General features: G+C 41.5%; 1 protein-coding gene across 1 annotated transcript; it reads right to left on the bottom strand.

The window, feature by feature from the left end:
• Window positions 1-9,813: 9,813 nt before the first annotated feature.
• On the bottom strand, window positions 9,814-13,260 carry Tigd2 (tigger transposable element derived 2). The gene is made up of 3 exons (XM_037203783.1): window positions 12,998-13,260; window positions 12,631-12,840; window positions 9,814-12,540 (listed from the first exon to the last, which is right to left on the bottom strand). The coding sequence occupies exon 3, from the start codon at window positions 12,070-12,072 to the stop codon at window positions 10,495-10,497; it is 1,578 nt and encodes a 525-aa protein (XP_037059678.1). The 5' UTR covers window positions 12,073-12,540; window positions 12,631-12,840; window positions 12,998-13,260; the 3' UTR covers window positions 9,814-10,494.
• Window positions 13,261-25,189: the final 11,929 nt, after the last annotated feature.

The raw sequence follows: 25,189 nt of genomic DNA, 5'->3' as shown, positions 1-25,189 counted from the left end.
GATGGGAAGCATGGTGGCATGCAGGCAGATGTGGTGCTAGAGCTGAGAGTGCTACATCTTGCAAGCAAAGGAAGTCGACTGAGACACTGGGCAGTAACCTGAACATAGGAAACCTCAAAGCTCACCCCTACAGTGACATTCTTCCTCCAACAAGGCCATACCCACTCCAACAAAGCCAAGCCTCCAAATAGTGCCACTCTCTATGAGATTATGGGGGGCAATTACATTCAAACTACCACACCAGCCAAGTGCTCAGTGCCTGTATTGAGGGTGGTTAAGAGGCTAATCCTAGCCACACAGCACTGCCAGCTCAGGCAGACCATCTTGTGCTAGGTTTCACTCTTGACAGCATGCCCCCAACCTCAATGTGTACCCCTGGGAGAAGTATACACAAGCAGTGGTCACCTGGTAGTAGTAAGGTAAAAATAGCTAAGCAGAATGTGAGATGCCAAAGTAGGGGAGCAGAGAGCTGAGAAGCTGTCCAAGAAGACAACAAACAAGAGACCACGAAAATTACAAACCCTCAGCATGCGTTCCCCATTGCTGATCAGACCTCACTTATAAAACAATGAAATCATAAAGAATTTCAAGGTGTTTTCAGAGCATAGTCCTCAAGTGGGGGGCACTTGTGAGCAGGGTCCCTGTACAGATGCAACAACTATACTCAGAAAATCTGGTCGTGACAGATAGGTGTGGGCAAGGCAGGCTGTCTCCAAATTAAAGATATGATATCTGGGACACAGTCCTAGTTTCTGACTTGTACAACTAAAGAGGATCTGACTCCTTTCATGTCTACTTCCTGTTATGAGGAACTGCTCTAAGTGACTACTGCTTACTACTACTTCTTAATCCAGCATCAACTGCATTGGAATTAAGAGAAATACTTTCATCATCTTTGAATAGTTCTCAGTTCTAGCTATCTTTTAAAAATTGTCTTGTTTTTTGCTTGCGAAGGTATTTCAATATGAAGAAAATGACACAGAGGACTTTCTTTCCCTTCTAGATTTTCACCCACATTATTTAGACTTCTAGAGACTTAAAGGTGAGGCCTGAAATATACAGTGGTAATATACTTGTCTAACATGTACAAAGTCCTAATGTTGACTCTTAACACTGAAAAGAAAACCAGGTAAGTATCAGTACCATCCCGTACCAGAAGATCCAGCAACACTAAGCCTGAGGCTTTTGTATTCCTGAGACAAGAAAGCATTTATTTTTACATGTGTGTATGTGTGTATGCACATACAACTTGCAGAAGTAAGTTCTCTCCTACCAATGAATCCCAGAGGTTGAACTCAATCCATCAGGCTTGGTGGCAAGGGCCTTTACCCACTGAGCATCTGTCTAGCCCAGGAAAGGTTTTTGTTTGTTTGTTTGTTTGTTTGTTTGTTTGTTTGTTTGTTTTCTAATACCTAGCTCTAGGATTATTTGATTACTGTCCTTATTAAGAGGAGGAAGAAAGGAAGAAGAAGAAAAAGAAGAGGGGAGAAGAAGAGGAAAAAGAGAAGGAAGAGAAAAGAGATGAGGGAAGGGGAGGGGAGGGGAGGGGAGGGGAGGGGACGGGACGGGACGGGACAGGACAGGACGGGACAGGAGAGGAAAACAATAATCCAGGCCTGTCTGAACTACTGGAGTGAAGGCTGTTCAAATACAAACCTTGTTTCCTCAAGCATCTAAAGTTAGTGACAGGGTTGGGTCTGTAACTCAGTGATTGAGTACTTGCCTAGCATGTATGGTTTTGTGGCTAGTGGTGCTTTTGAAGATCCGGGAAAGTCTCTAGGGGAGCAGAGTACTTCCTCTTTTTGATGAAAGGGGAACAAACAGGTGATCTCATTAGAAGCAAAAGGAGACAATTATTGATGGGGCTGCAGTCTTTCTCTAATCTTTCTCACTGAGACTACAGAAATCCATCAGCCTCACCCCATGACACAATGGACAAAGCCAATGCCTAAGCTAATAGAAAGAGCTGCCCAGCCGGGTGGTGGTGGCACACACCTTTAATCCCAGCACTTGGGAGGCAGAGGCAGGCAGATCTCTGTGAGTTCGAGGCCAGCCTGGGCTACCAAGTGAGTTCCAGGAAAGGCGCAAAGCTACACAGAGAAACCCTGTCTTGAAAAACCAAAAAAAAAAAAAGAAAAGAAAAGAAAAAAAGAAAAAGAAAAAAAAAGAAAGAAAGAGCTGCCCTAAACCAAAGGAGCTATCAGAAAAAGGACAAGAACCAGAGGCCTCTTCCCTGGGGCTAAAAGTCATAGAACCTTTTTCCTGAGGTAGAGGAGACTGGAAAAACCCTTGAAGTCCAAGACTTTCTGAATGTGGATTTGAATTTTTACTTGAAAGACAATAAATCTAAAATTGGCAGTGACTGGTTCAGATCAATTTTTAAAATTTTTGTTTTCCTGGTAGCAAGAGTAGAAATAATTTATTGTGAACAACTGAATTCATCTGTGGAATTAAAACACACACACACACACACACACACACACACATACACACACACAATTATATCAGAGAAGTCAAGGGATGGGAATCATGTCAGGTCACTGAGGCTGGAGAAAGAAGCCATGCTAGTTGTAAAGAAAAAGGGCAGAACACAGCACATTCAGAACTGTCACCATACGTGGGAGAACTATGACTCTTTCTTGGAGCCTGCTGTGAATTTCACCCAAATTCCTGGTGGCCTCAAGGGGCTGTCAGTCACTGTCAGACATTTAACACTTGGCAGCAGGATGTGTTATGCTGAGTGTCCTAGGAATGAGAAGGCAACAATGGGTGGTCAACATGACTGTCGCCAACATAGTCAATACTCTGATCCATGGCATGGGCATCCCTACCTCCTCCTGGATCAGCTATCAAATTCACTCTTATCTCTCATCCTCTTTTTCTCCTAGATAATCTCCTTACCTCACCAGGCTTCTTTACCCATATCTTTGTTTTTCTCATCTCTCTCACCATAAAATACTGCATACCTTTCCTAATCATTTAAATTTGCATTATTTTTGATTTTTAAATGCATATAGAAAAATTCCCCAAACCACTGTTTGACAATGTTATCTACAGTTTGACCATGTGGTATAAGAAATATTACATGTAGTCTTGGTCTTGCTCCTGGTTTTATCAGAGAAGTAAATGTCTTGGAAGTCCCTGAATGATAAAAGGCAATAAGGGCATCTTTGTTTTAGAGAGGCCACTCTTGGTAGCTCCTAGATGGCTTCAAGATAGTGGATGATCTTAAGAAAGACTACATCTAGATTAAAGTTTAGAGCTTTAGTCTTGGTCCAAAGCTCCAGGAAGGGGAAAGGGCCTGGAGATTGAACCAGTGGTCAATGGCTAGTGATTTAGTTGATCTTGCCTACACAACAGAAAAACCCTAAATCTATAAACAATGAGGTTCAGAAGCTTGGGTTAAACCATTCGTGTGCTGGGAAGTAATGTAAGTCAACTCCACAGAGACAAAGCATGTAGTTGATTAGTAACCTTCTCCATCTTGTCCTGTGTGCATACTTCTACATTTGGTTGTTTGTGTCCTTTATAATAAACTGAAAGTTAATATTCACATTCATGAATTCTAAGTCATTGTAGCAAATTACTGAACCTTAGGGGAGGCAAGGGAATTCTAACCTAATAACCCAATGCTTACAACTGGTGCTTGAAATTAAGACAACCTTGTGGGACTGAGCTCTTAAACTTGGGAAGTTGGATGCTAATTCTGGATACCATTAGAATTGTAGGACAGATAGCAGAGTTGGAGAAATGGTGTTGGTGTTGGAAAAGACACAGTACCACTGGGTATCAGGAGGGGGAAAAATCCTTCAGGCACCTGTCAAACTTTACAATACTACTTCTAATTACACTTTAAATTATATCACATCTCAGTCGTATTTGTTATTAGAACATGACTTAAATTCCCCATACTCAAACTATACCTTCAAGTCTCCCTATTACAAACACAGCTAAGTTCTTTAAGGGCAAGCTAAAAATCTACATGTGAGAAGAGCTTTTCAGGCCATCATTGGAATCTCTCTGTCATGTGCTTTTATTTTATATAAATACTTATCAATTACAGCACCTACATAGTTTCTTTGTGTTATAGAGACCTAGGAGAGTATAAAAATCTCTCTTCAAAGTTTACGGAATAAATGGGGGACATTCTGCAAAATATCCAGCAAGTGTCCTCCAAACTGTCATGGCCATCTCAAACAAGGGTGTAGAGGAGGGGGCGGAGATGGGATGACTAAAGGAGCTGAATGAGCTTCCTATTCTGAAAAGGGGTTATCGGGTTAAAACAGGAAATCTAAAGTGTGGGGAAACACAAGAAAATCCCATTATGGTGTATAATATGGATAGTTTGGAACATATAAACAGGGGAAACCAGCACTTATGAACAATCTAGAAACTTCCTACCAGGTTTAATTCACATACAAGGAAATCCACTTAATAGCTATACGTCATTAGTTCTTCATTTTTACATTTAAAGCAAAGGAAATAACATGCTTTTAAAGACCAATTTTTAAAAATTTAGCAAGGATTACCCTGACCTTTTTCCTCCTAAATTAGTAAAACATCTAGATGTGTGCAATCAATTAATAGTATTATGAAATATGACAGCTGAAAACAGATGCTTTTAAAATGATGTAACTTTTTCATATTCAAATATGCAATATATTTTATGAATATAAGTTTACTAGTTGAAAATATTTGTATCTGCCTTTTATTTTGAAAGACAAGATTTGCAGTTTTTAATTAATTAATTAATAATTTTTGGAGACAGGTCTAACCATGCAGATCTCTATGGCCCAGAACTTTCTATGTAGACCAGACCGGCCTCAATCACAAAGAGCTCTGCCTCTGTCTCTCAAGTTCTGGGATAAGAGGATTTCCCCACCATGCCTAGCTTTATGCAGTTTTTAACTCATATTTCAGAGAACTTAAAATTATCATGTATCATTAAGAAAAATAAAAATATTGTAATGGTTGTAAGAAGTATCCCAGTTACACAGATATAAATGTGTCTGGAGTGTGAGGATATACAATATTGTTTTCCCCATGGTGAAAGTGTTTTTAAAATGTAGTATGCCAACTTAGCTATTAATTCTGATTTATAGTAGTGAATAACTGTCCAGAAAAAAATCTATACTCCCTATTTTTCAGAGAAAGTAATTCAAGTGTTTATATGCTATTGGTAAAACTTCCCATTACTACAGTGTGTGGGTGCAAGCCCTCCACTTATTACATATGTCATTGGTTCAAAAAGAAAACAGAAATGTATTTATCCTAAGTTAACAATAAAAAATAGTCCATATTATGATTAGTACATGACTTTAAGTATATTTTCTTGATTTATGTTACACAGATTATGCATTCTATAGAAGTCAACTTTCATGTTCATTTTTAAAGTCAAAAAAGAAATGACAAAATAATACTGGGACTGGAGGGGTAGAACACTTGCCTAGCATGCATGAAGCCCTAGGTTCATTCAATGGCAGAAAAAAATAAATGAAGTTGTTAACGCATTAATTTTATGTGCATAACTTGATGGGCATTTATTAAGAAAACTCCTATCTTTAAAAATTTATTTCACTTTTTATGCTAATTGTGTCAATAGATTAAAATAACTCTGTTTTGGAGGGGAGCTAAAAAGTTGTATTTTGCGGGGTAGGTCTCAGGAGATCAAAATATTCTGAACTGTAAAACAAGGTAGCTACCATTTTTGTGGTCTTAGAAATCTAGATGTCACATTTTGCTAGCAGTTAGGATTCCCTTGAGAACCAAGCATGTTGGGTGGACGTGAACTTCACAAGTTAACAGGATTGAATTTCATTCAATTTTCCTCTTCTAACTTAAAAAAAGAACATCCCAAAATTGAATTTAATTATTTAACATCTGTACCAAAATTCTAAATTATCACATCTCCCAGTAATTTAATTAGTTGAGTGCTGACGGCTGATAATTTCATTACAGAGTTAGTGTGAAAATAAAAATCCTCAGGCGTGTATGTTTAGAGTTCTTAGGGAAATCACACTCAAAACTGCAGTAGCTTTATCAAATACCTCCATACCAGTCTGCACATTGGTTATTAAAGCAGAAAACACTATGCCTTATTAATTTCATTATGTACTTAAAACATCTCATTTCTAGCTTTCAAAATTATACCATTCTAGCATAGTCTTGAAAGTCACATGTGGGTAGACCCTAGTGTTCCCAGTGTACCTTAAGTAGATTCCTACTGGGAAAGGTGGCTAGAAATACCCTTTAACCCAGACCCACTTTTCTTATTTCTTTTTTATCAGAGGGAAATGGAAATGATGTCCCTTGAGAGGCATGAATCTAGAAGTTGCAAGAATCTTCTGCACCTGATGGATTTACAATGACATTTGGCTTCCTGGGTTATATAATAGTGGAGATAGCTTTTCCTTCTATTACACACACTGGGCATGTTAAGAGATACTAGAAGTTTTTTCTTTTGTTTTTTTGTTTTTTTTAGTCCTTTCCTTTTTTCTGATTTTGTTTTGTGGTAGGAACGTCGCATCCAGGACCTTGTGTATGCTTCATAAGCACTCTAACCCTCAGCTACATATCTAGTCTTTGCTTTTTGGAGACAAGGTCTTGCTCTGAAGGCCAAGCTGGCCTTAAAAGTCAGAGGCAGGCGGATCTCTGTGAGTTCGAGGCCAGCCTGGGCTACCAAGTGAGCTCCAGGAAAGGCGCAAAGCTACACAGAGAAACCCTGTCTCAAAAAACCAAAAAAAAAAAAAAAAAAAAAAAAAGTCAGATGCTCCTGCCTCTGCTTCCTGAGTTCTGGGATTCCAGGTGTATGCTACATGACTAGGCTGAGCACCAAAAGGTCATTTTAATGGCATTGGCAATGTGCCCCATGGATTCCTGAAGCCTGGATGTCCTTGAGATATGAAATACAGTTTTTTCCCAAGGGCTGTAAACTGTCACCTTAGATGGAAATGTGTAATTGGATCTCTGCCACCTACACTTGAGTTTCCTTTGAAAATGGTTAATGTATTTCACAAGATTGGTGTTAATGACCACAAAATGTTAATTTGTACAATACCCAGAGTTATGCCTGGGTACATGCCTTGTTTCTCAGAGGATACACTTTTAGGAAGGAGCTCCTAAAAGGAGCCAGGTGTCATGCAGAGCATTGAGACAGTTAGGATCAGTTCAACCCTCAGATGGACGATACTAGCCATGCACTCGGCTAGTAGGCCACATTGCCCAACTTCTATTCCCTTCCTGGACCCTGGTGACTCTGTGATCTCAGTCACATTACCTTCCTTCACTAGTCTTTAGGGAAACCATCCAGTTTCTCTTTTACTGTGGGATATTTAGGAGTGAAAGGGATCTGCAATAGTCGCTTTGGGATGGGGGTGACAGGTGTAAACAAAGCAAATGTGGCCTCGTCCAGTCCAGTCCAGTGGTCTCCAAACTCATCAGTTCCACAGAAGGCAGTGTTGTTGCCGCAGGTGCTGCTACACGTCTTGGTCCAAATCTGCTCTTTCACTCCCCCACTTGGCATTTCCATAAGCAGGCTGTATTTCTGTTTATAGGACATGATCAAACTTCTGCTTTCTACCATGTGGAAAAAAAACATTGTCTTTAGCCTCATTTTCCCAGACTGTGGCAAGGACAGGCTCTCCCTGTTTTTAATGACTGGATGGATGGGCCCCTGTTGATTAAAATTAGACCAAGGGGTCTGTGGAACACAACACCTTCCCACCTATGCATATACCCAGCCAGTATTCCCAGAGATGAGCCTATGCCTGGAATCTCAACATAGGTCCTGGAGGTCCAAACAGTTACCATAGGCTGTGACTCATTTTCTAGGAAGAACCTAGAAACAGATTTCTCAACAGCCACTGGGTTGCTTAATGGCTGTTTATCAACATCTAGAACATGCCTATTTCACCTTCCGCCCCTTTTATGCCCAACAAAACTGAGATTCATAAAGGCACAGAAAGCTGCTAAGGTTATATATAGAAAGATCAGAACAGCCAGCACTGGTGCTTCAAACCTGCTGGCCTTCAACAACTCCATTCTTGCTTGGAGTGTGTACAGGTAAGGTATGCAAGATGATTTGACATCATTAAGTAAGTGGCACACTTTGTTTTTAAAAAATGTATTATCATTACTTTAATTTGAATTTTAAAAAGACAACGGGCACTGGAAACCTGTGACTGAGCAGGTATTACTACTCTGGATGGAAAGTGTGCACCCGGGAAATGGCGGCCTTATGAAAATCTTTAGGTAACAAGTAGCTACTGCTCTCTTGAAAAGTGCTAAACCTTACTGGCTTCTAGCATCTGCTGTGCCTCCAGCCTCAACTCACGTGTGCAGAACCCCATTTCCTCAAGAGTATCAGGTAGGTGAAAGTGTAGTTTGAGGGAAATGGGTTAATAAACAATGATATAAGAATCATCGCTGGGCAGTGGTGGCACACACCTTTAATCCCAGCACTCAGGAGGCAGAGGTAAGTGGATCTCTGAGTTCGAGGCCAGCCTGGTCTACAAAGAGAGTTCCAGGACAGCCAGAGCTGTTACACAGTGAAACCTTGTCTTGAAAAACAAAACAAAAAACAAAAAAAAAAAACAAAAAAAAAAGGAAAAGTTTTAGGGGGCTGGAGGTGGAGAGATGGCTCCATGGTTATGGTTAAGAGCACTGCCTGCTTTTCCAGAGAACTCGCGTTCAATTCCCAGCACCCACATGGCAGATCACAACTGTCTCTAACTCCATCGAGTTCCAGGAGACAGGACACTCATGGCAAAATACCAATGAACATAAAATAAACAAATTTATTTAAAAAAAAAAAAGAATTATCAGAGAAGACTTAGACGTCTTCTGGAAAAGGTATTCTAGAACCCAGAGGTTCAGATCAAAAGGCAAAATATTATCAATCACAGCCTCAGGGAAAAAAAATGTTATATGGGAGCGCGAAATTCCTCTTGACCACAGGGAATCTTATTATGAATAGCTGGGCCTGTTAGAAGCAATCTCCTGTGACCTTTCTTTGGTTCTTTACACCAATGCTGTTACCATTGCCGGACAAAATCAACTAAGTGTGCTGCTTCCTGCCAGCTCATGTACTTTAAAGGCATCGTATTGCTTCAATGGATATCCCAATATTCAGTTTTTCTTCTAGAAACAAATCGAACATTTATTTGCAATGTGTTGACTACAGCCCGGAGCAATTCCACTTCCATTCCCTATTGCAACTTACCTGTCCTGTAGAGATACCTTCACACTTAACCAACAGACCCTGAGAAAGCAGGATTAACCCTTTAGTTTCCATTGAAGTAATTATCATATTCGGCTGAAACTACATATACTTTGTTCATCTTCCCGTGGAAGGAGTTTCCTAATGCAGAACATCATTCTGAGTCCCACAATGGATCTGTTTAGCTTATTGCTGAAACATACTTTCTGCAGTTCAGAACCATAGCTAACACTCAAGGATTACCCTTTTCTAGAACCCAAATATTAAAATCCATGTATTAACTCATTTAATCCTTACAAGCTCCGAGAAGCGGGTAATTTTCCTATTTTAAAAATATGAAAATAACTTGGCCATGGTAATGTCCCACATCAACTTGGGATCTTCTCTGGTATTTCCTTCATGTTCAATTGAGTATCAGCTCACAGTTCCCATGCTGGTTCCACAATCTGTATATATGCTTATGTTCTTAGCAATTCAAAAAAAATTACCTTCCTTGAAAACAATGGTGTACTTTTTAAGCTTTATAGCATACATAAACACCAACAAGTGTATAAAAAAATTCTGACACCTTTTTAAAGAATAAAGATGACAGGTTATTAATGCTTACCTTTTATTTCTTTTAAGCACATTCTTTAGGAAATTAAAGCTCATATTCTTGGGGAAATGCTGGTACACCTTCCACACAAATGAAAAACTTTTGTCTCTAGAATAAAGGTGAAGTTGTATGCTTTTCTCTCAGAACATTTAACCCTAGTTTTTCCTTCACTACACTAAGAAATGGCCAATCTCAAAAAACAGCTGCCTGAATTTTGCCAGAAAGCAACGCACTATTCAAGGATTTACGCTGCTATTATCCAGATCACTGAAGTTGCAGGAAAATTCAAGCACAAACGTTGCTGAACTCTCTTAAACCTCTCACCAGTGGAAATGTAAACTCATCCCATTTTACTTTACAAACTTACACTCAAGAAGTCATCAAAATTCGATTTAAGTAAGATTTATTGAGTGTGCACAGCCTGTCACTAGACATGTTGAATTCAGGCATACAACATATCCCAGCCTTGGGTACTTTGTGATCTAATTAGTAAAACACGGTTTAGAAGCAAATAATGAATCCCATGTCATTGCTCATTCAGAGCCAACATTAAAGAGCGGTAATTTAAGTAATCCAAAGCAGCATCTAATTCTAAAAATCATCGGTAACATTTATTGGGCCTTAGATAAAACCACTGCAGACAAGCCACAAAGATGAAAACACACAGCAACAGAAGGGAGCACTACAGATGATTTTTATTTTGAATCCTCTGTTTTCTTCTTATAATGGTCCGAAGCCTCCGCAATACCAGCTTATCAGAGAGTAGCATGTCATCTTGTTGTTCCAGATAATCCAGCAAATTTTCAGTCCATTCAAGTGCAGCTTTGTGGCTAATATGCTTCTCTGGATTCAGTTCTGCTTTCCTAGTCTTCCTGGAAGGCTTCTGCTCAGCAGCCACAGCCCGGTCTTCAGCACCTACAATGTCAGCCAACACCTGACAGTTTGAGTCACTACTCCGAGAGTCAAACCACTGTTCGATATTTTCAATGTTGACATGCTCACAATCTTCTGTATTCTGTAAAACAGTTGCTAAATTAGCAGCTAAAATGGCTCCTTCATCAATGCTCATGCTTGAATTGTCTTCATTGCCAGGGAAAAGCTTTTTCCACGCTCTGGTTATGGTATTTGATCTTATCATGTTCCAGGCTCTTGAGGCCTCATAAATTGCATCCAGCACTGTCAAATTCTTCCAGAACATTTTTGGGTCATTTCCTTCATTCATGTATCTCTGGATAAGTCCTGCTCGGTAATATCTTTTAACTGTGGTTAGAACTCCTTGGCTCATAGGTTGAATAAGACTTGCTACATTTGGTGGCAAATATTTCACAATTATCCTGCCGTCATCGGAGCTCAGCAGGTCTTCAGATGGATGTGCTGAGGGGAAATCTAAAAGCAGTACTGCTTTCTCTCGAAGCCCTTTGGATTTCAGGTGCTTCTGCACCTGTGGCACAAAGCACTTCTCAAACCACTGTTTGAAAACAGACTGCTCGATCCATGCACTTTTCTGACTGAAGTAAGTGACAGGAAGGTTGGAAAGGTCAGTGCCTTTGAATGCACGGGGCCTTTTTGCTTTTCCCACCACACAAAGGTTAAGCTTGTGCAGACCGGTGGCATTTGCACAACACATAATAATGATTCTCTCTCTGCTTGACCTATATTCCGAAGTACTCCGGTCAGGGTCAAAAGCCAGTGTCCTTGAGGGGAGACATTTCCAGAACAGTCCAGTTTGATCAGCACCATAAATTTGTTCCGGTAGGAGATTTTCTCTTTCCACAAATTCTTGAAAGTTACCACAAAATTCACTGGCAGCAGTTTCATCCCCTTTTAATTTTGCTCCTTTACCAGCAGCCTTTGGAATCCCGTGGCGCTGCTTAAACCGAGTGAGCCAGCCAGATGAGGCATTAAAATCACCTTCCATCCCCAATGCATCAAAAAAGAACCTGGCTTGTTTTGCACAGATAGTCCCAGACACTGGGATCCCATCTGTTTTCTGTTGATTAAACCACTCTATCATAACTCTATCAAGCTCCTCATACGTTGATGACTTCATAGATTTACGTTTGGACACCCCGCTAGTAGGATCTGAACTGTTGGCATAGTTTATAATTCTTTCTTTGTTTTTTTTAATGTCGCGAACTGTGGATTCACCAATTCCATACACGACAGAAAGTTTTTTAAAAGAGTTGCCTTCTTCAAGCTTCTTAATGATGTCAAGTTTGTCTTTAATTGTCAACACCACACGCTTACGTTTCCCCAACATTTTAGTCTAGTAGTTTAGACAATTAACAACTTAGATTTGAACACAGAAAATGGAGGCTTAAGAGCCCTCAGCTGTTCCCTGGGACTTAACAGATGGTGTAACAACTTTCTAAGGAAGTCTGAGTCTCTTCACTTGCATTTTAGAAATTAATCAAGTTCCTATGACAAGGGATAGCTCCAGTTAACCCTATTTTCTCACCTTCCCCCTTGCTTTTTTCATAAACTGAAGCCTTACTGGAAACTATACTGCCCTACCAAGGAATCTAAAACAGTCTCATGGTGATCAACTTTTGCCATTAATGCAGGAATGATCTTTCCCTATGCCAATGTGCCAGAAAATAGTTTTACTCAGCCTTGCAAACTTGACATACAGAAAAACGGAGCTGGGAGAATCACCGCCTGACTGTTGTCTTTGTCAGGCAGCCAAGAGTGTGAATGCTCTCTTCAAGGCAAGGACTCGGGTGAGTACCTATGAAAATCATAGCGACAGGAGGTGAGCTGTCAGAGTGCAAGTGGACAGGCAAACAACTCAGTACTTTTTAAACCAACGGGAACTTACACTTAATGGATTTGGCTACCGAAAGGGAAACAACGGACAAGAAGTGATGTCACATGATTCAAGAAAGGATTAAAAAAAAAACTTCATTGGTGGAAATCAGGACCCACGGCTGAGCCTAGGGGGTGGCAGGCTGGGTGAAGACCATACAGTAATCCTGGTGGACGCTGATCTCCATGACCACAGAAGTAGCTGCTCGAGCCTCTCTGAAACCTACAGGAAAACACCAAACACGTTTTCTTTTCAGTATCAGTCCACGGTATTACTCATACCTACCCTTGCAACTGTGTCGAGGACATCACTGCCTAGCCACCTGACAGGTAATAGACAAATAACGCTCGCAGGCACCACCCGGGAGCTGAGAGCCTACCTCCTGACACTACCAGGGCCTCTCCCTGCCCGGGCCAGCGAGCTCGGAGCTGGACGCTGGGCGAAAGTCGGCGGCAGGGGGTCACGGCCGCAGCCCTGCAGCGGGCGAGTGGTCACCGGGCGCGCGGGGCACGGGGAAGCGGGGCGCGGGCATCGCTCCGCCTGACCAATCCAGAACGCAGAGCCAGCGACGGAGGTCCCGAGCGAAGGCGACCCTGCTGGCCGCCGCAAGCCGCTCGTCTGAGCCGGAAGGCAGGGGATTAGGAGCGCGCGCGCGCCCCCGCAGGAACGTGGTGTCGGCGAGGGGGCGGGGATGCGCGGGCGAGCGCGCGGCGGGGGCGGGGCCTCCGCGGGGAGGGGCGGGGCTTGGCCCATGTTCCGCCTCCGGGCGCCCCGCTGCGGCTTCGGGCGGACGACTCTTCGTCTGGCCAGCAGGGGCCGTCGCAGGCTCGTTCGCGGTGGCGGGGTTTTGCCCCGGCTAAGGCTGGCAAGGGTCGGAATTGCAATCGCTCGGTAAGACCCGGGTCTCCGGGTGTCCAGGGAGCGCGCACAGCGGCGCCTGTTCGCGGTCCTCTGCGGCTGCGGCCGCAAGGAGCCCGGTACCAGGGCGAGCAGGCATGGCGGAAGGAGCAGAGGACCTAATGCTGGAGCAGCCGTCTAAGGACCAGCCCCTGCTGCAGTCAAAGGGGAATTTCAAGGCTTCGACCTGGATCGGGTCTGGCGGTGTCTCCCTCCTTCCCTCTATCTCTAGTGTAATACTTAAAAAAAAAAAAAAAAAACTATCTTCCACAAGCGCCTGAACAGGATTATCCTAACGTATTTCTCAAGGCAATATTCTTGCTAAAAATTTTAGCACTCCGAGAAGGAAATCAAACTGAGCATTCACTCTGCAGAGGAAGAATGCTGGTTCCAAGCCCTTTTCTGTCTCCCAAGACACATCTGCGCAGCTGTCCTCAGAATCCCACCCTTCCACTTTCTGGCGTGCTGGAAATCCCTAGACCTATTTGTGCTGTCACCGAGTGGCTTTGGGCAAGTCCTAGTTTTGCCTAAACGTAGACTTCCCACAGCTCTCGCCCCCTTCTAGCTTCCAACCGAGCAATCCCGGCCGTTCTTCTGCAAGACCATTTCGAGTAAAGTACAATTTCACGGTAGTTTTACATTGCTTTAAACAGATGACTTTCCCCGCCTTGTTTCTAAGCAGCGTGAAACACTTGCACCTGTTCACTGCTTAACAGACAGCAGAGCTGGCTGTCACAGACTGCCAACCTCCTGGAAATCAGGTTGCCCAGCATCGCCAAATGGAAGCTTACCTGGCTTTCCCCCTTTCCCCTCCTCTCTCTGTCTCCTGGGGTCACTTTGGCCTTAAAAAAAAAAAAAAGTAAATCCTGCCTGTCGACCTACCCCACTTTCTGGAAGCGAACTTCCTTCTCTATAGTGTTTTTGTGTCATTGTGTATCTACCTGGTGGGTGTTTATTTTTGTAGCTGTGCCCTGTCACTCAATTCTATTTAACAGACTTTTACCAACACTCTAAGGTGGCTGTGCTTTTACAGGGTTTAGTTCCATCTGGTAAGTGTCTCCTTTTGGTGGGGGGTGGGGGAGGATAGGGTAAGTTGTGGGTTGTGGCCAACTTAGAGTATAAGGTCCGAAGTCAGGTGCCTAAGACGTGTGTGTGATCCTATAATTGTGCATGTGCCATACATTCGTCTAATCGTGTAGAAGGCACACCACCAAGAGTCAAGTTTGGTGGCGGCTGTGGATGGTGTGCAGTAATGGTGTCAATGTCGGTTCACAGTTGTGACAGGCAGCAACACTCTGGTGTAGGTGTTGATAATGGGGCAGCAGCATGTAGATGCTGTCTTTTATTCAGTTTTCTTGTGAACCTAAAATTCCTTGAAGAAACAGCCTCATTCAGCTTAGCATGGTGCTAGATGTCTGTAGTCCCAGTTATTTGGGATTACTTGCATCCAGGGCTTTGGATCCTGCCTGAGCAACCCAGGGAGACATGTTTCCAACAAAGAAGCAATAAATTTATTTTCACAAAGAGATAGTTACAAAAAGTTTTTTGTCTAGCATGCACAGATTCCTGGGTTCATGTATAAATGGGGTCTTATAGTACATGACTTTAGTCCAGCTCTTAGGATGTAGAAAACAGAAGGATCAGAAAGTCAAGGTCATCCTAGGCTACACTGCAAGTTAGAGGCCAGCCTGGGCTACAAAAGACTCTATCGAAAGAAAGAAAGAAAGAAAGAAAGAAAGAAAGAAAGAAAGAAAGAAAGAAAGAAAGGAAGGAAGGAAGGAAGGAAGGAAGGAAGGAAGGAAGGAAGGAAGGAAGGAAGGAAGGAAGAAAGGGAAGAAAAAGAAGGAGGAGGAGAAGAAGAAGGAGAGAAAAAGAAGGAAGGAAGGAAAGAAGAAAGAAAGGAAGAAAGAAAAAAAGAAAAGCAAAAAGCAAGCACGTTAGATACTCTTGTTCGTTAAGAGCCTTGTTGGCTCCAGGGACTTTCTCGTTGCCAGATCTCCTCTCTTTGGGTCATAGTTTTCCTCCATCTTGGTATACTCTACCTTCTCATTTTCCAAGCCTCAAATCTCTTTCCTTCCTCCACAAATGCTTTGGAAATTGTTGGACTTTTTTTTTTATTATTGGAGTAATTGTGTATTCTTTGTCTTTTTTTAAAAATTAGTCTTAAAATTCGCTGCAGTTTATGTTTTGTTCCTGTAATCCAAGCACTCCCAAGGTAGAAGAATCAGAAAATTCAGCCCAGGCTACCTAGCAAGTTCCAGACCAGCTTGGGATGCATAGTGGGACCCTGTCTCAAACAAATAATAGACAGACATTTTGTCTGCCATTAGTTTTTATTTCTTTCTCATATATACCATCTCTTAATCCTTTAAACACTTTGAGAGGTGGCTGTCACCTCTGTTGATATATGAAACAAAGGCTAACTTAATATGTAAATCTATTAACATTGTGTACAGAATCTACATCATTCTGGCTTTAAGACAGGATGCTCACTCTACACTACCAAACTACCAAATGTAAATACTCAACTCAAAGATACAAAAAGTTAAAAAAAAAAAAAACTAGCATCATTTGTTCCTGCATAATTAAACTTGTCCTTTATTGAGCTAGAATATTTAACACCAGCCTACCAAAATGGCTTTCTAGTCATGAGAACACTATAAATCTACTGCGGTCATCAGACACTGAACATGGTTCATTTGAAGTGGACATTCTGAAAATACTCCAAGCAGCTGGTTTGTCCTCATGACCGTTGACTTTTTGGCTGATCTGTGCAGATCTTGTATATCGGACCTGGGCTCTGAGGATCTGAAAAAGTGGGCAGATCACAGTCTAATACGGTAGAAACCTTACTTCAGTTTCAGTGTGCTTTTATACACAGATGTCACAAAGAAAACAATGATCCAAGGAAGGTTGTTTGAGTTCAGAAAAACATGTAAATAAACTACTAAACATGTAAATAAAACATTCTAAATATTAACAGAGCAGCCCTTAACCAGAAATTTCCTAGGACAGACTAATTTAATCACAATTATCTGGCACGTACTGTATATTATATCTGAGAAAGCATGAAAGCAAGGCAGAAGGCCATATCCAGATTCAGGTTACACTGACTAGGCTGGGTTCTATAGCTGTGTTCTGATACCCAACAAGAACAAACATGTCTAATAAAATGAATGTGAATGTTTGCCACAGGAGGCATGAAATTATGTCCCACAGCACACATTTTTCTTTATTTTATTATTTTTTAGACTTATTTATTTTTATTTTATGTGTGTAGATGCTTTGTCTGCATGTATATGAGCCACGTGTATGCTTGGTGCCCTCAGAAGTCAGAAGAGGGCATCAGATCCTAGGAAGTAAAGTTGCAGATGGTTGAGAGCTACTATTTGGGCACTGGGAACTGAACCTGGGTCTTTTACAAGGGCAACAAGTACCCTTAACCACTGATCCATCTCTTCAGCCACTATGCTCCCATTTTCAAAGCTTTATTTTTTCTCATAGCACTTAGGCAATACTTATTTTGTTTGTCCTGATATTTAGATAGATCCCAAGATTTTCCAAGAAAAAACAAGACTTATCAAATACTGAATGTGTGGACACTAGAAAGTATACTGTGAAGCTTACAGTGGATGTCACAGAAGATTAGCATATTGCCCTGTCTTTCAAAGACTTTGAAACTTAGAGACGTAGATAGGCTGGGCTGAAGGCACTGGGGGAGGGCACTGAAATGTGTGAGTTCCTCAGATAGAAATAAGAATCAGACATTTCTGGCTAGAATAAGATAGAGGAAAGGTTCTAGAGTGCGAAACAGTATGTCCTTGTTTGTTTTCCAGTTGTTGTGATACAATCCAAGTCTGAAAGTAACTTGAAGAGGAAAGAGTTTATTTGGCTTAAAGGTTACAATCTATCAATAAGAAAAGCCAAGTTAGGAAATCAAGGCAGGAACTAAGTCAAAGGCTGTTTAGGAATGTCCCTTACTGGCTTGTTCCTCTGGATTTTTCAACTGCCCTTCTTATACAGCCCAATCTTCTAGTTCAGGAGTGGCAATGCCCACAGTGGGCTGGTCCCTCCTCATCGATCAGCAATTAAAAAAAAAAAAAAAAAACAAAAAAAACCCCTCACTCTTATGGAGACTATTCCTCAATTGAGGAATAACTATGACTAACTATGTCTAGATTTGTGTCAAGTTGACAAAAATCTAAACAGCAATTATATTATCTAGTTTCATTTGTAGAATTGAAAATTCTCATTTTCTCTATAACAAATTACCAAAAAGTCAATGATTAAAACAGTGTTGTATTACATTACAGTTTTGGAGGTTGAAGTCTGCAATCAGCTTCCCTGGTGCTAAAATAAATCTCCTCCTGGGTTCTTTTTTTTTTTAATTCATAGTACATTTTTATTTGTTTTCTCTTTGTGACCCTTTCCTCCTCTAACAAGGGACTAGCCAAAGCACCATCATTATCATCATTATTATTGACCTACCTTCTTTTCATTAATAGCCATGGATACTAACATAAGGTAATGTTTACTCCAAAATGGCATCATGTTATTTCTGGATAAGTGGGCAGGAGTTACCTGATGGATTGGAAGTACTGCTCTCTGATAAACACCCAACGCCCCACCTTGGTAAACAAGAGAATACTTGCATCTGGTGGAGGTTGGGGGTTAGTTATTTCACTTTTAGTTTATTTTTCTCTGGTTTTGGACAAATACACAATGATATGTATTCTGGGTTTGTCTGATTTTTTTGTAGTTTCTTCTAAGCTGCTGCTGTAGCTGGCAAGTTTGCTCTGACTGGAAGGTAGATGTAAAGGCTGCTTGTCATCGGCCTAAACGTGTTTGGCAAGAACGCTTTGCAAATGATGAACTGTTCATTCTGCATCCTGTCAGGAACATGAAGTGCCAACTTCTTCATGGTTAGTGATGAGAAACTCAATCTTCTGAGCAAAGGATTAGGTGATTATAGGCAGATACACTGGTAAAGGTAAACTTGAAAATTTTCCTTTTGACCACTGAAAATCTCATTCTCCCAACAGCTATTTACCCCAATTCTTGCACTCACCAACCAACTGTACTTAAATAATTTCCTATGACAGTTTCCTAATTCTTCTGTAACAGGAAACTTCATGTCTGTATCCCTTTCTCTCTCACTAAGGTCTTGGATTTTTATACACAGACTGTTATCGTTTACAGTTATTACACCCAAGGGGGTTCAATTTAAACCTGTCCACAGGGCTCTGGCATGACCCCTTTATCTTTGAACATGACCTTGCTTGCTGGAAGGACATACCTCAGGTTCTTTTTGTGCCTGTCTTGTACTCCTTCCTTTTGGTGAGGGGTGGTGTCTACTTTGTGCATTCCTTCTTAGATACTTTAGCTTTCGCTCCAGTTCACAGCTCTGACTTTAATAGCTGTATGGTCTGAGTGTCCTTCACGGTGGTTTCAGTTCATGACATTTAGATTCAGGGAGGATTGTCACAAGGAAATGCAGGGCCTCTGATTTTAGTAGCTAAAACGGAAATTGGAAGGAGCTAAATAAGCAGCTGTCCCCAGTCATGTCCTCTTGGGTCTTCTAGAACTGCCAGCGATGAAGGTGAGTAATGTCAAGGGCCCAAGAGCTTGAGCCCGAAGGTGGCGGCTTGTGTGCCAGTCTACATATGGCTACCAGCCTTCAGCAGTGACATTTCCTTCCTTTTGTCCCTCGGGTTATTTAACTGGTCATTGACCAATGACTTTGAAAGCAAAGACTTGTTTTTTAAAGCACTTGTAAGAGTGTCTGTGACTGGATCACCACACGAAGCTGTTGAGACTCATCCTGTTCATTGTTTTGATAAAGGCCTTCTCAATTCAGTTCCTAATATCAGAAACCAGAACTACTTCTAAGTGAATCTGTCTTAAAGAGACAAAGAAAACTGGACACAATGGTGCTCTCCTGCAGTCCCAGGTATTTGAGAGGCTGAGATAGAAGGAATTTCCCATAAGCCTGGGCAGCATGAAGAGTGTACATTTCAGCTAGACAGATAGACAGACAGACAAAGAAATAGGCACTGTCACCTACAGTAACATAGACTTCCATTTATGATATGTATACTGATCCTTACAACATATTTTTGATTCTCACAGTTTCTCCTTGGAGGCAGAATTAAGATTGTGTCCTCTGGATGGGCTTCCTGAGTGTGACACCTGCCTATGTGGCACAGTCAATGCCACCAGGCACATATCCTGGCTCCTCTGCATCCTGTGCCGTCTGCAAAGTGGAGACTCACTGAGGAATCTACCTTCCTTGTATGTTTTATTAGGATTTGATGTGTGAAGTCCCTGGAGTACCTAGAGCAGTGGCTGGTCTGTTGTATTGCACAGGAAACTTGTTGCCATCGTTCTGACGGCTTCTTAGTGCTCCTCTTTCCTTCTGTCCTTTTCCTCCTTTGTTTATTTGGGGTGTGTGTGTGTGTGTGTGTGTGTGTGTGTGTGTGTGTGTGTGTTGTGTTCTATTTTTGAGACAATGGCTTCCTATGTGACCCAGTTGCCTTAAATCTGTGTCCCTCCTACCCTAGCCTCCAAAGCACTCAGAATACAATCTTTTGCTACTGTGTCCAGCAAAGTGTGTTGTTTGGTTTCCTTTTTGCTTTTATCATTGCTGAGAATCAAACCCATGCTATCAAATGTGCTGGGCAAATGCCCCCCCCATCATTGAACTACATCCCTAGTCTTGATTTTCTTTTATTTTCTAAGACCCTTGTTTCCTGTTTACACTGATTACTATTCTTCAAGGTGTTTTTTAAATGCCTCGGTGTGTGTTCTTGCAGCACAGAAGTGGGCCTGGCCAGTTTCAGCCCAGAGCCAGAGACGTGCACTCAGAGGCAGAGCTGAAGAAGGGCAGGGTCAGACAAGGCAAAGAGAACCAGGTAGTTCTGAATGGAGGGGGCAGGAGTTAGCAACTGTCTTGTGATCAGTTTTCTTTGTAACAAACCACTTTATGTCTTAGTGGCTGTGGGACAAGGACACGGTTCACTTTGTAGGAGCACAAAGGAAGCCCGGTGTTGCTGGAGGCAGAACTGTCACTTTGGGGAGCGGCCTCTCCAAGTGCTTTACAGTAAAGTGCTGCCATCCATCAAAATGCAGGACAGCACAAGCAAGGGCCCAGTGAGCTGGAACCAGCAGACACTGTGGACCAGGACTTAGCATTTTATTACTTACTGTAGCTGTTTTATCTTCTGTACAAAGACAAAAGAGGATACTGCCAGAATACTCAGTAGATCTTAGACCAGGTCCAGCCCTTTCTCAGTTCTCTACGATTTTTTGGGCGGTGCTGAGTTATTACTCCCATGACATGTAAGCTCTGACTCACCCTCAAGGTTGGTGGCTAAAAACTACCTTTTGTATATGGAAATCTGTGTTACTGTGTTACTGTGTTACACATGCACAGATGTAATATAGCCCACATTTCAAACTCAAGTGATATAAGGAATTTTTATGTGAACAAGATTTTCCTCACATAATAGCTCTTTTCTGTTATGTCAGTTTCTGTGAATGAAATAATTATAAAATGTATATTTAAAAGGAAGCTAAATTTCCTTCACTATTCAAATTTACAAACAGGTAATGATGCTGTTGTTTTAGGGTATGAAACAATTTTTGCTTTAAATGGAATTGTTTATTTATTTCTAAGTGAGTTCTATTTTTCTATGGCTAAGGACTACGAAATAATTCCTATGGCTTATTGGAAAGGACATATTTTGTTCGTTCTAAACTGTGGTTATTTCTAATAGTTCAGGCATAAGCTACCATTACTGATTTTTCTTAGGTGACTTCACTGTAGAGGGAATGAGCTCACAGATAAGCAATAGGGAAACCAGGAATGTTAAGCACACAAGCTTGTCTCTTCAATGGATGGAATGTGTATACCTGTTTGCCACCCAGAAGGCTGGGAGCAGATGTAGTTAATAGCATGACAACCTCTGCTATCTGTCAGGCCAGCCACAGCTGAATCCCCCAGACTATTGTGTTTATCACTGATTCTTCCTCCTTTGGCCTTTATCTTAAGCATTGCTTCTCAGGCAATAGAACTCATCCTTTTAGAGATGTCATTTGTACTCTTTACCCTGCTAACCTCTATGCTATCTTGGTCAGAGACCGAGCTATAGAATCCATTTTTATGGAAGAGGTCACATGTACTTTGCAAAGGAGTTTCTATGTAGTCATATCTTAAGCTTTTATTGTGCACATGATAATGATATAATTGTTACCAGGAAATTTTTTTTTCCAAAATTGTACTGTACTTTAAATATGTCTAAAGTAAACTTCCCAGTGTCGGATTCTAGAAGCTTGAGCCACCTGGCTAAGTCATGTTGAACTGGATTTCCTTCTTGCCTCTTGCAGATCATTTCCCTGCTGGCAGTCAGCATTTGCAGGGACCCCCACACTTCACCAGCTAAGCTTAGCTGAACAGCAAAGGAGCCCCCTCTCCGTCTGTGCATGTACACACAGTGGGGGCTTCCTTGCAGACCCTGGACCCTGGCTTAGGCACAAACCACACCCAAACACATGTTTTCACAGAGAGATAGATCCTTTATTAGGCAGGGAAGAAAAGTTAAAGTGGTTGCGTTCTGACTTAGGCAGAAAAACAGCAGCAAATGACCTTGCAGGTGTAATTTTTAAGAAGAGAAAGAGGGGAGGTCTGTGTTAGAATGGGCTGGGATGTGGTGGAAAAGGAGATAGAAGATGAGGGAGAAGGGGATTAGGTCTCCCTCTGGATAGAGAGAAGACAAACTTGGCACATAGGAAAATGACAGTTTATAAATATAAAATGGGAAACCCCATGTTAGGATGAGGTGTTTAATTTTAATTGGGCTAATGTTAATTAGGTGAGCCAAAGGTTCCTTTTGATTTCTGGATTTCAGTAATTCCATAGCAGAGCCTTGGTAGTCAGCCTCGGGAGGAGGAAATAGCCAAATAAGGAATAGACCTTGATGGCTAGTGTTAGGAATATAATCTAAGGGTTTTAACAAGACAGAAGGAATTGGAAAGAAGGGCAAGGCTTGCCAGAGCCATATTCTCGTGTGCTAATGTCCCTTCGAACAGAGTGTTGTAAGTGGAAGTATGGTTGCTTGAGGATTGTCTCAAAATAAACTGCAGCATCAGACTTCATTGTGGTCATTTTGAGTTTGTTTGGAGGCTTTTTTTTTTCAGACAGGGTCTCACTACTAGCCTTGACTGGCCCAGAGCTTGAAATGTAGAGAAGGCTGGCTTCAAACTCACAGAGATGCTTCTACCTCTGTGGAGTGTGTCCCTACACCAGCACTCTGGCTGTTTCTGAATCAGTGCTTCTTGAAAGTGTTTTCCTAAATTAGATGGATGATTTAAAAACAATAAAATCTTCCTTCACTACTGTTTATGTTGATACTGTAAGCTGTGTTTTATTGTTTTTAGCCAATATTTTCTTTTAAGTATTAGCTTTAATTAGATTACTAATTAAAAACAGTCATCTCTCCTTTCCTTACTGTGATTACATGCAAATGTGTAATGTGGTTCTATTTTGCGTAAACACATTTGAACTTGCAGTCACTTGAAGATGTGTGGGGTTAATTAGTTGTATGAGCTTCATAGTTGACAACTCTCTGAGCCCAGTGCTAAGACTGTTTATTCCCAAGCTTGTGCTGAAGGGACTGAGAAACTGTAAATTTGCGATTTTATATGAAAGTGCAGACAGCGTTTCTATGAGAGCCTTTCATATTTCTAGAAAGAAAAGCTTCATAAATCCAATCCTTCCATTTGTATACAAAATTGTCTTTTCTCAGACTGAGGATGAAGCTTAGTGGCAGAATACTTGCCAGTCTTGTGCAGAGCCCCAGGATCTGTCCCCAGCACGGGAAGGGATGGGAGGGGGAGGGGAAGGAGAAGGGGGAGGGAAAGAGGAGGGGGGAGGGAAGGGGTAATAAAGGAAAGGGGAATGAGAAGAGGAGAAAAGGAGAGGGAACCACCAAACTTTATTACAAATATTTAATCTTGAAGGAGGATGCCACTATGTTGGGGGAGGGAGATTGTCTGCCTTGGGCAAGAGGATACTGTTGCCTTGGTCTTGGACAGACTGAACTTGCTGTTAAACTCAGAGCTTTTGTGTATGGTAGAAAGTACTTTACCAATGAGCTTCGTCCTCAACCATATACTTCAGCTAATTAATGAAGACTGATTTGCATTGAACTAGACAAGCTGGGTCAAGCATTTGAAGATGCTTTTAAGATGTTGAGGCAAGAGTTAACTGATCTTCAGTAGTTCAACAGAACACAAAACTTACCTGTCTTCCATTACCTACATAGAAACTTGTCTGTAACTGAGGAAATATAATAAACAGTGCTGCAGACTTATATCTGGAAGAAAATCTTCACCAATCTCCACAGAAAAAAACTGAAAAATCTGTTGGTACAACCTACCCTTTGCAGCAGAAGAGAGAAACAGGCAGGAGGAGGCTGCAGCTGATTAGCTACTTCTGTGAATCCCTGTGCTATCTCAAGTTTTATACTCAATGTATTGACAATACCACGGGCATCTTGCAGATTATATCAAAAAACAAAGAAAAATTTGCTCTACTTTGGGGAAAAAGAAAAGGAAACTGGAAGACCATGATTTATCAGAAGACAGCCAAAGTGCTGAGGCATTACTAGAGGACAAGGGAGATACCAACATCCAGAGAAAGCTGATGTAGCAGTGTAGTGAGACTCTTTGCTTCATTTCCAAGGGATGGACTCTTCTATTCACAGTGTGTCCAGCCTACTCTGGAATACCGCAGATTAAGCCACAAGGATGCAAATTATTATGCATATGCCCACTACTATGAACTAAGCCACCCCAACTGCTAACTGTAGTCACCATCTTCTTGCCTTTCTAGCAACAGAAAACTCCAAACGAGAATTTTTCTAAAGCCAACAGTTACGATCCAGAGGCACAGGTTCCACACCATAGACTCAGCTGCCCTTGAAGCAAACACATCATACTAAACATTTACAGACTTTTGTTCTTGTCAAGACAACACTTTAGCTAGTGTTTATATTTTATCAATGTTAAACTGGACCTAAAGAGGACTTCAAATGTTGAACAAGGATGTTTCTAGGTTACCTGCAGATATTTTGCCATTTTGATATTTAAGAACATCTTGGAATTAGTCTCCCAAGAAACACTGTGGGGGATGAGGACTGAACTGAAAAGGAAAACTTCAGTTAATATTCTTTTTATTTGTAATTTTATTAATGAAGAATTTTATTTCAAATAATTTAAAGAAAATATTGGGTATCTTGTGTGGGTATTTACTATGAAACCATTTGTAGCTGGAGTTTTCTCCAGTCCTGCCCAGCCCCAGGGCCCCACAACTGCTTATAAAAATAATCACTCAGAAGGTCATATTAATTAAACTGCTCGGCCATTGACTCAGGCCTACCACTGTCTACCTCTTACACTTAAACTCAGCCCATTTCTATTAATCTATACCTTGCTACGTGGCTCGTGGCTTACTGGTAACTTACATCTTGCTACTCATCCGGTGGCTGGCAGCATCTCCAGACTCGGCCTTCTTCCACCCAGCATTCTCTCTCCTCGTCCCGCCTACACTATCCTTCCTGCCTGGCTACTGGCCAATCAGTGTTTTTATTTATCAATCAATCATAGCAACACTTAT

The sequence above is a fragment of the Peromyscus leucopus genome, chromosome 3, assembly GCF_004664715.2.
Source record: "Peromyscus leucopus breed LL Stock chromosome 3, UCI_PerLeu_2.1, whole genome shotgun sequence".
Lineage (NCBI taxonomy): Eukaryota > Metazoa > Chordata > Mammalia > Rodentia > Cricetidae > Peromyscus > Peromyscus leucopus.
Note: the sequence above shows the minus strand (reverse complement) of the source record. Positions and strands in the feature narration are given on the sequence as shown.